This window comes from Chiloscyllium punctatum, chromosome 34 (assembly GCF_047496795.1).
Source record: "Chiloscyllium punctatum isolate Juve2018m chromosome 34, sChiPun1.3, whole genome shotgun sequence".
NCBI lineage: Eukaryota > Metazoa > Chordata > Chondrichthyes > Orectolobiformes > Hemiscylliidae > Chiloscyllium > Chiloscyllium punctatum.
In genome coordinates, this window is record NC_092772.1 from 56,096,596 (window position 1) to 56,110,007 (window position 13,412).

At 52.2% G+C, this 13,412-nt stretch overlaps 1 protein-coding gene across 1 annotated transcript in view; it reads left to right on the forward strand.

Annotated features, from left to right (window-relative positions):
* Window positions 1-960: 960 nt before the first annotated feature.
* LOC140458870 (DNA repair protein XRCC1-like) overlaps window positions 961-13,412 on the forward strand; it is a 30,775-nt gene continuing 18,323 nt past the window's right edge. Inside the window, exons 1-4 of the mRNA XM_072553588.1 lie at window positions 961-1,262; window positions 10,185-10,277; window positions 12,258-12,365; window positions 13,010-13,168. Coding sequence (XP_072409689.1) covers window positions 1,047-1,262; window positions 10,185-10,277; window positions 12,258-12,365; window positions 13,010-13,168 — 576 coding nt within the window. The 5' untranslated portion in view covers window positions 961-1,046. The remainder of the gene's footprint in view (window positions 1,263-10,184; window positions 10,278-12,257; window positions 12,366-13,009; window positions 13,169-13,412) is intronic.

Consider the following 13,412-nt stretch of genomic DNA (forward strand, 5'->3'; position numbering starts at 1 on the left):
AATAGACAAAGTCTTTTCCCTGGGGTCGGGGAGTCCAGAACTAGAGGAGCATAGGTTTAGGGTGAGAGGGGAAAGATATAAAAGAGAGCTAAGGGGCAACTTTTTCACCCAGAGGGTGTATGGAATGAGCTGCCAGAGGATGTGGTGGAGGCTGGTACAATTACAACATTTAAGGGGCATTTGGATGGGTATATGAATAGGAAGGGTTTGGAGGGATATGGGCCGGGTGCTGGCAGGTGGGACTAGATTGGGTTGGGATATCTGGGTCAGCATGGACGGGTTGGGCCGAAGGGTCTGTTTCCGTGCTGTACATCTCTATGACTCCCCACTTTCCCATCACCCCTCCCCCATTCCCATCTCCCCCCTCCTCCCCGTTCCCGTCTCCCCACTTTCCCATCCTCCCACCCCCCCCATGCGAACCCCAACTCCCAGTATCCCACCTCCTTCCCCCCACCCCCATCAGTCCACCTCCCCCATTCCAATCTCGTCTTGACCCCCCCTCCCCCACCTCCCCATCCCCCCCCCCATCACCGATTCCCATCCCCCCACCTCCTCCTGTCTCCCCCGTCCCATCTCCTCCCCTTCCCCCCCCCACCTCAACGTTCCCCATTCCCATCCCCCAACCCCCACCAAGAGCCATTCCCAACACAAATGGCCACGTGACACCTCCCCCCCTTGGCCCAGACTGGGCACTGCGCCAGCCTCAAAGATGGCGGCGGCCTAACCGCTCACACGCGGGCGCGGCGCTGACCATTGACCTTTGACATCCTGGCGCCACCGCAAGCAGCAAATCGTGACGGGGGGCGGGAAAAAAAACCCAACAAAAATAAAAATAAAGTCCTCAAGTGTCAATGCCGACGTCCTGTGAGTGAGCGGGGTGACGGTTTTAAGTGCAATTTAAATTTGAAATGAGTTTTTTTTGTCCGTTGAGGGGAGCGTGACCCGGAAGTGGAGGCGGAACGCGCGCCTCCGGGAGGAAGATGGAGGACAAGCCCAACATTTTAAACTCTTCTTAAAGGAGGTTCCTGCCGTTTTCGCGGCTATCCATGAGGAGAACCCCCCCCCTAAAACATCGCCCTCTCTCACCCCCGAGGGGTTTCAGCCGCGATCCTGAGAATTTTTTTTTTTTGCTTGACTTTCTCGACCTCCCTCGGCCAAACAAACTCTCCATAAGGTCTTCCCTTTGCCATTTCTTCGCCCCTGTTTCCAGGATGCCCGAGATCAAACTCCAACATGTGGTATCGTGCAGCAGCGAAGACGTGGTGAGCACGCCCTGCCTCCATTACCCAGCAGCCCCCACATTGGCATCTTCGGTCAATGTTTCGGAGGCCAGTCTTTGACCTTTGGGGTGGCCTTTAATGCTCCAGTGTCATTCCCTCTTCGATCGTCACCCCGGGACTAACGTGTGCCCCAGATGCACTTCGGGTGGTATTGGCGCTGGGAGGGCGGTCAACCGACTAGGTCGTGGCCAGCGATATTTCTCTTTGTTGGTATCGTTCCAACGCCAAGCTGGTTAATTGGCCACGTTCTCGGGGAAATGGCACTGCCCGCAGGTTGAAAGAAAGCATTATCTCCTATGGGGCTAGTATTTATGTGTTAGGCTGAATGGCACTTCACATTGGCAGTGCCGCACTGTCGGAGGGTCAGTGCTGAGGGAGTGGGCACTGTCGGAGGGTCAGTGCTGAGGGAGTGGGCACTGTCGGGGGGGTCAGTGCTGAGGGAGTGGGCACTGTCAGAGGGTCAGTGCTGAGGGAGTGGGCACTGTCAGAGGGTCAGTGCTGAGGGAGTGGGCACTGTCGGAGGGTCAGTGCTGAGGGAGCGCCGCACGGTCGGAGGGTCAGTGCTGAGGGAGTGGGCACTGTCGGAGGGTCAGTGCTGAGGGAGTGCCACACTGTCGGAGGGTCAGTGCTGAGGGAGTGCCGCACTGTCGGAGGGTCAGTGCTGAGGGAGTGGGCACTGTCGGAGGGTCAGTGCTGAGGGAGTGGGCACTGTCGGAGGGTCAGTGCTGAGGGAGTGGGCACTGTCGGAGGGTCAGTGCTGAGGGAGTGGGCACTGTCGGAGGGTCAGTGCTGAGGGAGTGGGCACTGTCGGAGGGTCAGTGCTGAGTGAGCGCCGCACTGTCGGAGGGTCAGTGCTGAGGGACCAACGCACTGTCGGAAGGTCAGTGCTGAGGGAGTGGGCACTGTCGGAGGGTCAGTGCTGAGGGAGTGGGCACTGTCGGAGGGTCAGTGCTGAGGGAGTGGGCACTGTCGGAGGGTCAGTGCTGAGGGAGTGGGCACTGTCGGAGGGTCAGTGCTGAGGGAGTGGGCACTGTCGGAGGGTCAGTGCTGAGTGAGCGCCGCACTGTCGGAGGGTCAGTGCTGAGGGACCAACGCACTGTCGGAAGGTCAGTGCTGAGGGAGTGGGCACTGTCGGAGGGTCAGTGCTGAGGGAGTGGGCACTGTCGGAGGGTCAGTGCTGAGGGAGTGGGCACTGTCGGAGGGTCAGTGCTGAGGGAGTGGGCACTGTCGGAGGGTCAGTGCTGAGGGAGTGGGCACTGTCGGAGGGTCAGTGCTGAGGGAGTGGGCACTGTCGGAGGGTCAGTGCTGAGTGAGCGCCGCACTGTCGGAGGGTCAGTGCTGAGGGACCAACGCACTGTCGGAAGGTCAGTGCTGAGGGAGTGGGCACTGTCGGAGGGTCAGTGCTGAGGGAGCGCCGCACTGTCGGAGGGTCAGTGCTGAGGGAGCGCCGCACTGTCGGAGGGTCAGTGCTGAGGGAGCGCCGCACTGTCGGAGGGTCAGTGCTGAGGGAGTGCCTCACTATTGTATCATCTGTCAGGTTAGTAGCTAAATGGAGACCCTGTCCTCTCCGAGATGATTATAATTGAGTCGATGTCCGTTTCAAGTTCAGGTGATATTTCTCTGAAGGTGACATTCGAAAAGGGAATGACATAGGAGCATTAAACATAACGTCAGCAGAGTTTTATTGCCAGTATCCTGGGGCCAATATTTCTGCCTAAGTCCTTGAGGAAGCAGATGGTTTGTGTTGTTTGTGGCATCTTGCTGTATGGAAATTAACTGTTTGAATCTCTCCATTACAGCAGTGACCATATGTCCAAAAACATCTCTTATTGGCCAATAGGCTTGCAGCATTGCAGGGGTGAAGGTTGCTCTGTAATACATGCTCTTTATTTAATATTGAAATTTAGAATTCATTTTGTGAGTTGATGGCCCACTGATATTATTGTTGGACTATTAATCCAGTGACATTGATAATGTTCTGAGGACATGGTTTCAAATGGTGCCTTAACAGGTGGTGAAATTCGAATTCAGTAAATACCTGGTATGAAGAATCTAATAATGACCATGAATCCATTGTCGGGAAAAAAACCCATCTGGTTCATTAATGTCAATGAGTTTTGAGAAGATTTGTAGCTCAGGCTGAGGTTCTGGATGTAGGCTTGCTCGCTGAGCTGGAACGTTCATTTTCAGACGTTTCGTCACCATACTAGGTAACATCATCAGTGAGCCTCCGGATGAAACACTGATGGTATGGCCCGCTGTCTGTTTATGTGTTTCGGCTTCCTTGGGACGGTGAAGCCATTTCCTATTCTTTTTCTCCGGGGTGGTAAATGGAATCCAAGTCAATGTCGAGAGTGTGTTGCTGGAAAAGCACAGCAGGTCAGGCAGCATCCGAGGAGCAGGAGAATCAACGTTTTGGGCATAAGCTCTTCGTCAGGAATGGGGCTTGTGGGCTGAGAGATAAAAGGGAGGGGGTTGCGGCTGGGGGGAAGGTAGCTGAGAAAGCGATAGGTGGGAGAAGGTGATAGGTCAGGGGGGTAGTGATGGACAGGTCAGAAGGGTGGTGCAGAGTTGGAGACTTCGAATTGGATAATGTTGGGGGGGGTGGAAGGGAAATGAGGAAGCTGTTGAAATCCACATTAATCCCGTGTGGTTGCAGGGTCCCAGGGTGGAATATGAGGCATTTCTCCTTCAAGTGTTGGGTGGTAACGGTTTGTCAGTGGAGGAGGCCCCAGAACCTGCATGTCCTTGATGGAGTGGGAGGGGGAATTGAAGTGTTCAGCCACGGGGGCGATGGGTGCGGGTATCCCAGAGATGTTCTCTGAAACGATCTGCAAGGAGACGTCCTGTCTCCCCGATGTAAAGGAGACCACGTCAGGTGCAACGGATACAGTAGATGACGTTGGTCGAGGTACAGGTAAATTTCTGACGGATGTCCCTTGAAGCCTTGGATGGAGGTGAGGGGAGTATGTGGGCACAGGTTTTGCACTTCCTGCAGTGGCAGGGAAAGGTCCAGGAGTGGGGTGTCGGCTGGTGGGGGACGTGGACCTGATGACGGAACTGCGGAAGAACTCCCCTCCCCTCTCTCCAAAGCCCCACGGGATCTTTTCACATCCATCAGGAATTTACCTGTACCTCCACCAATGTCATCTACTGCATCGGTTGTACCTCGTGTGGTCTCCTATACATCGGGGAGACAGGACGCCTTCTTGTGGATTGTTTCAGAGAACATCTCTGGGATATCTGCACCCCCCAACCCCACCAACCCTGTAGCTGAACACTTCAACTACCCCTCACAATCTGTCAAAGACATGCAGGTCCTGGGCCTCCTCCACCGCCACACCCTAACCACCCGATGCCTGGAGGAAGAACGCCTCCTATTCTGCCTTGGGACCCCGCAACCACACGGGATAAATGCGGATTTTAACAGCTTCCTCATTTCCCCTCCTCCCACATTATCCCAGTCCCAAGCCTCCAATTCGGCACCGCCCTCCTGACCTGTCCATCACGACCCCCTCTGACCTTCACCTTCTCCCACATCTTCATCCACCTATCACTTTCTCAGCTACCTTTGTCCTAACCCCACCCCCCTCCCTTTTATCGCTCAGCGTCTGGCCCACAAGCTTCATTCCTGATGAAGGGCTTAGGCCTGAAATGTCGATTCTCCTGCTCCTCGGATGCTGCCTGACCTGCTGTGCTTTCCTAGCAGCACGTTCTCGACTCTAATCTCCAGCATCTGCAGTCCTCACTTTCTCCAAGTTAATGTGTTTGTTGATAGAGTTCCAGTTGGAGTGCCACACTTCCAGGAATTCTCGTGCGTGTCTCAGTTTGGTTTGTCCTAGGATGGGTGTGTTGTCCCAGTCAAAGTGGTGTCCTTCCTCATCTGGTGTGAGTAGTCTGGCAGTCATTTCCAAGATGCCTTTGATGTAGGGGAGAGTGGATAGGGTTTCTGGGTTGTTTTGTCTGCTTGTTTGGGTTTGTTGCTGAGAAATCGGCGGACTGTGTTCATTGGGTACTCAGATCCCTTGGCATCATGGTAGCTCACAAACCCACCAACACACTAAAACAGCAGCTAGTAAACTTGAAAGACCCTATACAGACAACAAGCAAAACTAATGTCATTTGCCAAAAAACCTCGCAAGAACTGTAACAAACACTACATTGGACAAACAGGCAGAAAACTAGCCATCAGGATACACGAACACCAACCAGCCAGAAAAAGATATGACCCTCTCTCACTAGTACCCTCACATATGGATGAGGAAGGGCACCACTTCGACTGGGACAACACATCCATCCTAGGACAAGCCAACCAGAGACACGCACGAGAATTCCCAAAAGCTTGGCATTCCAACCAGAAGTCTACCAACAAACACATTGACTTGGATCCCATTTACCACCCCCTGAGAAAAAGAGCAGGAAATGATGTCACAAACCTGAGGAAACCTAAACGCATAAATAGAAAGTGGACCATGGCACCAGTGTTTCATCCAGAGGCTCACTGATGATACCTGGTGTGGTGACGAAACGTCTGAATATGAATCTTCCAGCTCAACGAGCAAACCTACATCATTAATGTCCTTTAGGGAAGGAAAATGCCATCCTTACCTGGTTTTGCCTACATGTGATTCTAGCCCCATATCAATGGGGTTGACTCTTACCTGCCCACTGAGTAATTGGGGATGAGCAATAAATGCTGGTCCAACTAGCAACGCCTTCACTCCAAGAACGAATTTTAAAAATTATCATTGGCCTGACGTGGCGTGATACTAAAATTAGCACGTCACATTAAAGCATTTAGAGTCATAGAGATGTTTAACAATGAAACAGTCTGTTTACTCAAATAGTATCAAGACAAACGGGACTAGATGAAACGATTTACATATAACACAAGTTTTAAGATTTGGAAACACATGGTAAAGTACAAATCCATTAATTCCAGCAGCATTCTTAATGTTACTCACATCAGAAAGAATCCCTCTCTCTACCGTGTCTGTCGTGTTTAGTTTAAATTTCACTTCCCTCCCTTGAGAATCTGATAGCCTCTTTTTTTTTGAATCTTTAAACTAATGAGCTTAGACTTTCTCAGCTTCAAGTGGCTCATTTGGGGTTTTAACCAACCACGAGTGAATCCTTAGAAGAGTATAAAGAAAGTAAGAGTATACTTAAGAGGGAAATCAGGAGGGCAAAACGGGGACATGAGATAGCTTTGGCAAATAGAATTAAGGAGAATCCAAAGGGATTTTACAAATATATTAAGGACAAAAGGGTAACGAGGGAGAGAATAGGAACACCTCCAAGATCAGCAAGGCGGCCTTTGTGTGGAGCCACAGAAAATGGGGGAGATACTAAATGAATATTTTGCATCATTATTTACTGTGGAAAAGGATATGGAAGATATAGACTGTAGGGAAATAGATGGTGACATCTTGCAAAATGTCCAGATTACAGAGGAGGAAGTGCTGGCTGTCTTGAAACGGTTAAAGGTGGATAAATCCCCAGAACCTGATCAGGTGTACCCGAGAACTCTGTGGGAAGCTAGAGAAGTGATTGCTGGGCCTCTTACTGAGATATTTGTATCATCGATAGTCACAGGTGAGGTGCCAGAAGACTGGGGGTTGGCTAACGTGGTGTCACTGTTTAAGAACGGTGGTAAGGACAAGCCAGGGAACTATAGACCAGTGAGCCTGACCTCAGTGGTGGGCAAGTTGTTGGAGGGAATCCTGAGGGACAGGATGTACACTTATTTGGAAAGGCAGGGACTGATTAGGGATAGTCAACATGGCTTTGTGCGTGGGAAATCATGTCTCACAAACTTGATTGAGTTTTTGAAGAAGTAACAAAGAGGATTAATGAGAGCAGAGTAGTACATGTGATCGATATGGACTTCAGTAAGGTGTTCGACAAGGTCCCCCATGGGAGACTGATTAACAAGTTTCGATCTCATGGAATACAGGGAGAACTAGCCATTTGGATACAGAACTGGCTCAAAGGTAGAAGACAGAGGGTGGTGGTGGAGGGTTGTTTTTCAGACTGGAGACCTGTGACCAGTGGAGTGCCACAAGGATCGGTGCTGGGTCCTCTACTTTTTGTCATTTATATAAATGATTTGGATACAACCATAAGAGGTACAGTTAGTAAGTTTGCAGATGAGACCAAAATTGGAGGTGTAGTGGACAGCGAAGAGGGTTACCTCAGATTACAACAGGATCTGGACCAGATGGGCCAATGGGCTGAGAAGTGGCAGATGGAGTTTAATTCAGATAAATATGAGGTGCTGCATTTTGGGAAAGCAAATCTCAGCAGGACTTATACACTTAATGGTAAGGTCCTGGGGAGTGTTGCTGAACAAAGAGACCTTGGAGTGCAGGTTCATAGCTCCTTGAAAGTGGAGTCGCAGGTAGATAGGATAGTGAAGAAGGTGTTTGGTATGCTTTCCTTTATTGGTCAGAGTATTGAGTACAGGAGTTGGGAGGTCATGTTGCGGCTGTACAGGACATTGGTTAGGCCACTGTTGGAATATTACGTGCAATTCTGGTTTTCCTATCGGAAAGATGTTGTGAAACTTGAAAGGGTTCAGAAAAGATTTATAAGGATGTTGCCAGGGTTGGAGGATCTGAGCTACAGGGAGAGGCTGAACAGGCTGGGGCTGTTTTCCCTGGAGCGTCGGAGGCTGAGGGGTGACCTTATAGAGGTTTACAAAATCATGAGGGGCATGGATAGGATAAATAGACAAAGTCTTTTCCCTGGGGTGGGGGAGTCCAGAACTAGAGGGCATAGGTTTAGGGTGAGAGGGGAAAGATATAAAAGAGACCTAAGGGGCAATGTTTTCACACAGAGGGTGGTATGTGTATGGAATGAGCTGCCAGAGGAAGTGGTTGAGGCTGGTACAATTACAACATTTAAGAGGCATCTGGATGGGTATATGAATAGGAAGGGTTTGGAGGGATATGGGCCGGGTGCTGGCTGGTGGGACTAGATTGGGTTGGGATATCTGGGTCAGCATGGACGGGTTGGACCGAAGGGTCTGCTTCTGTGCTGTACATCTCTATGACTGTGTGACGTCTGGTGTGGAACTGTAAAAATAACCCTCTATTTAGAATGAGCTGAACTATTTCTTAACCCTCCTAAATTATCACCCTGACTTAGCAGAGGTTTTCACATCCAGCTCTGCTCAATATTTCGGCATAATATCCCGACCCCAAAAAGTTTTATTTAAACTGTGTTTCCCCACCCTCAAGGAAAAAAAAAATTCCAGATTCTTCTAACTGAAGTCTAATGCAGATCACTGTTCACTCTATTCACCTGTAAAACCCTTCCAATGTAAGCAAAACCGCGTTAGCCTCCAAGAGCTAACTAACTCTTACCTTTATTTGTTAAAATTCATCACAATGGTTTCGTGACTCCCAACAAGTTAATGCTCAAACCTCTTCACACAGACAGAAGACTCACGAGCCACCACTTCAAAATCTAAAGCAGATTATACGATGTGGAGATTACACATCCTATATCACAGTAACGAGATGACTGCGAATTTTGTTGGTTTTACTCTGTCCAGACTGTTTTTGTCATCGACAATGCGGTTAGGTGATGCTCCTCTAATCTACAGTGAATGCGTGCCTTGTAATTTACCCCACCTGTTTCAGCTTGACAAAATCTTTATATGTCTGATAATTAAACCGTTTGATAATATTTGAAGTCATCTTTGTGTTAACATAATTCGGAAGCTTCGAATTTTGTGTTTGCAGTTTAAGGTAAACCTGATCCAAAGACCTGTCAAACTAGATCAGCGTTAAGAGACATTTTAGGGCAGGCCAGAGAGGCAGAGACATTTCAGAAAAGAATCCCACAGCTCGGAACATCAGGAAGGTGAAGGTGTGCCCACCAATGGTGGGGCAATGGGAATTGGGGAATGCTCACTTGGAGGAGTGATGAGGGGCTGGAGGGGGTTACAGAGATAGGGAGGGAGTGTAGGGGCTGGAGGGGGTTACAGAGATAGGGAGGGAGTGTAGGGGCTGGAGGGGGTTACAGAGATAGGGAGGGGGTGTAGGGGCTGGAGGGGGTTACAGAGATAGGGAGGGGTGTAGGGGCTGGAGGGGGTTACAGAGATAGGGAGGGGGTGTAGGGGCTGGAGGGGGTTACAGAGATAGGGAGGGGTGTAGGGGCTGGAGGGGGTTACAGAGATAGGGAGGGAGTGTAGGGGCTGGAGGGGGTTACAGAGATGGGGAGGGGGTGTAGGGGCTGGAGGGGGTTACAGAGATAGGGAGGGGGTGTAGGGGCTGGAGGGGGTTACAGAGATAGGGAGGGGGGTGTAGGGGCTGGAGGGGGTTACAGAGACAGGGAGTGGGTGTAGGGGCTGGAGGGGGTTACAGAGATAGGGAGGGGGTGTAGGGGCGGGAGGGGGTTACAGAGATAGGGAGGGGGTGGAGGGGCTGGAGGGGGTTACAGAGACAGGGAGGGGTGTAGGGGCTGGAGGGGGTTACAGAGACAGGGAGGGGTGTAGGGGCTGGAGGGGGTTACAGAGATAGGGAGGGGGTGGAGGGGCTGGAGGGGGTTACAGAGACAGGGAGGGGTGTAGGGGCTGGATGGGGTTACAGAGATAGGGAAGGGGTGTAGGGGCTGGAAGAGAATGATGTGGGATTCGATGCGAACAATGGGAATATTAAAATCTCAGCTTTGCTCTGTTCCCAGGAAGCAGTGTTGCTCAGTGAGTGCTCAGAGTGATGGGTGACCCTGGATGTGGTATGAGCTGGGGACATTGACTGCAGAGCCTTGTATGAGCTCCGGTTTATCGAGGGTGGTTGAACGAGGGTCGGGAGCTGGAGCGAATCGGTATCTGAGACTGAAGAAATGAAATCGCTCGGTGGTATTCTGGAAGCTGACTTCCTTGTTCCTGTGTTGCAGACTCACAAGGCTGACAACCTGTTAAAACCAGACACCTACAGGAAATGGAAGTGTTCAGATCTTGGTGAGAAGCAGGTGTCTGTCATCCTCCAGGTGAGTCAGTGTAAGGAGCTGGATTATTCAGTGCCCAGACAATGACCATCTCTGACAAGGGAGAATCTAACCATCACTGCTTGATATTCAGAATGACCTTCACTGAATCCCCATACCATCAACATGCTGTGGGGGCGTTACTATCACCCAGAGACTGAGCTGGACTAGCCATGCAAACACAGCGGCTCCAAGAGCAGGTCAGAGGCTGGGAATCCTGCAGCGAGTAACTCCCCTCCTGACTCCCCCCAAAGCCTGTCCCACCATCGACAAGGCCCAAGGCAGGAGGGTGAGGGAATACTCCCCACTTGCCCCTGGATGGGGGCAGCTCCAACAACATTCAAGAAGCTTGACACCATCCAGGGACAAAGCAGCCCCCCGCTGGATTGGCCCCACACCCACAAACATCCCCTCCCTCCCCCCCACCGACCCTCAGTAACAGCAGTGTGTACCATCCCCTCCCTCCCCCCACCGACCCTCAGTAACAGCAGTGTGTACCATCCCCTCCCTCCCCCCACCGACCCTCAGTAACAGCAGTGTGTACCATCCCCTCCCTCCCCCCCACCGACGCTCAGTAACAGCAGTGTGTACCATCCCCTCCCTCCCCCCACCGACGCTCAGTAACAGCAGTGTGTACCATCCCCTCCCTCCCCCCACCGACGCTCAGTAACAGCAGTGTGTACCATCCCCTCCCTCCCCCCACCGACCCTCAGTAACAGCAGTGTGTACCATCCCCTCCCTCCCCCCACCGACCCTCAGTAACAGCAGTGTGTACCATCCCCTCCCTCCCCCCCACCGACCCTCAGTAACAGCAGTGTGTACCATCCCCTCCCTCCCCCCCACCGACGCTCAGTAACAGCAGTGTGTACCATCCCCTCCCTCCCCCCACCGACGCTCAGTAACAGCAGTGTGTACCATCCCCTCCCTCCCCCCACCGACGCTCAGTAACAGCAGTGTGTACCATCCCCTCCCTCCCCCCACCGACGCTCAGTAACAGCAGTGTGTACCATCCCCTCCCTCCCCCCACCGACCCTCAGTAACAGCAGTGTGTACCATCCCCTCCCTCCCCCACCGACGCTCAGTAACAGCAGTGTGTACCATCCCCTCCTTCCCCCCCCACCGACGCTCAGTAACAGCAGTGTGTACCATCCCCTCCCTCCCCCCACCGACACTCAGTAACAGCAGTGTGTACCATCCCCTCCTTCCCCCACCGACGCTCAGTAACAGCAGTGTGTACCATCCCCTCCCTCCCCCCACCGACGCTCAGTAACAGCAGTGTGTACCATCCCCTCCCTCCCCCCACCGACGCTCAGTAACAGCAGTGTGTACCATCCCCTCCCTCCCCCCCACCGACGCTCAGTAACAGCAGTGTGTACCATCCCCTCCCTCCCCCCACCGACCCTCAGTAACAGCAGTGTGTACCATCCCCTCCCTCCCCCCACCGACCCTCAGTAGTGTGCCCTAGCTTCAAGGCGCACTGCAGGAACTCACCAAGTTGGCTCTGACAGAGTCTCTGGATGCCATGGACCCTGTGTATCCAGCCTAGATTGCTGGTTATCGGGGAATGGGGTCTGAGATTCACGTGGCCGATATTAATCATTTGTTGTTGTCATCTCATTACTGGAGAAGTGAAATCTCTAGTCTGTTTGGCTTCCGTATGAATGAGGGTCATTGTGCACTCGGGTTGTAACACTGCTGCTCTCTCTCTCTCTCTCTCTCTCTCCACGGATGCTGCCAAACCTGCTGAGTTTTCCTAGCACTGTCATTTTGTCTTGTTTTGGATTGTAAACTATCCCTTTCATTTCACCTCTAACAAGAGGTTACTCGTTTGTTTCAGGGGGATGTGGTATTCTTGACTAGGGGCTGTTCCCGGCGCCAGGAAAAGGGGAGTGTGGCTTGTGTACAGCATTGAGACTGAACGGCCGGGCTGAATGGCTGGTGTGTGTCAGTCCCACGTAAGACGATGTCTTGTGTCCTTTTCAGTTTGAGAAAGCAGAACACATACACGGCATTGACATTGGGAACGAGGGCTCTGCGTTTGTGGAGATCCTGGTTGGCAACTCGACGTCAGCCTGTGAGCAGGATTTTGAGGTGAGCCAACATTTAACCTTCGACCAAAAAACCCTGTCATCGCCGTGGAGTATTACCTGGTTCTCTCATTAACCCGCACACCGCCTGGGTCCATACAGGGCCACTCCCACCGTAACCTCGGGCCCCATTACCACAGTTTCAGTTACCCCTGGTTTACCTTGGCCCGAGTGTATTTCACGGAACAGTTCAGGGCTGTCAGGGAAGTAAATTTTACATGTAAATGAATGAGTTTGCTACTGTCTGCAGTTGCACGGTAGGTCTTGGAATGTATCCCCTGTGGGAATAGAGGTGGGGTGGACGACTGTATTATTATTATTATTGTGTCTCTATATTGTTCTGCATAAATTAGCTTCTGCCTCTCCTAAACACAACAGTGACTGCTGTCTTGAGTACCGCGCGACATCTGCTGGAAGGCCGAATGGCCTGTTCTGCGCTGTATTGGTCTATGAAGACGCTAGAGTAATGCAGCTCGGTTTCAGTGTTCAGCTGGCGTCCGGCTGAATGGTGGAGCAGGGTGCGATGGGCTGAGCGGTCTGCTCCTGCTCCCCTTGTTGCACGGTCTGCTCTGGTGTTTTGCTGCTGCAGCCCCCCCTCCCACCCCCCTCCACCTCACCGATTGGCACCTTGCCTCTGCCGCCTCGCAGGTCCTCCTGGTCTCCTCGTTCTTCATGTCTCCGACAGAGAGCCGGAATGGTGCACCCCTGAACAGGGTCCGGATGTTCGGCTCGGAGAAGCTGGCCAAAGCCACCTTGGGGAAGAAATGGGACCGTGTCAAAGTGGTCTGCACGCAGCCCTACAACAAGGTGAGTGCTGTTCCAGTCCGTCACAGACCTTTCCAATCCCTCTGTGACCCTTCCGTGTTTGAGGAGATTGAGTTATGACAGCACAGCAGCGGAGGCCGGTCCGATCCAAGGTGGATCACTCTGTTATGCTGTCCTGTGAGGTTTGCCCGTCCCCTCCCTGTCACACGTAAAACCTTCGTGTTAATTTCTCTCTCTCGTGCCCGTCACGTTTCATTTCGGGGTCATTCATTTTCCCCTCCCACCA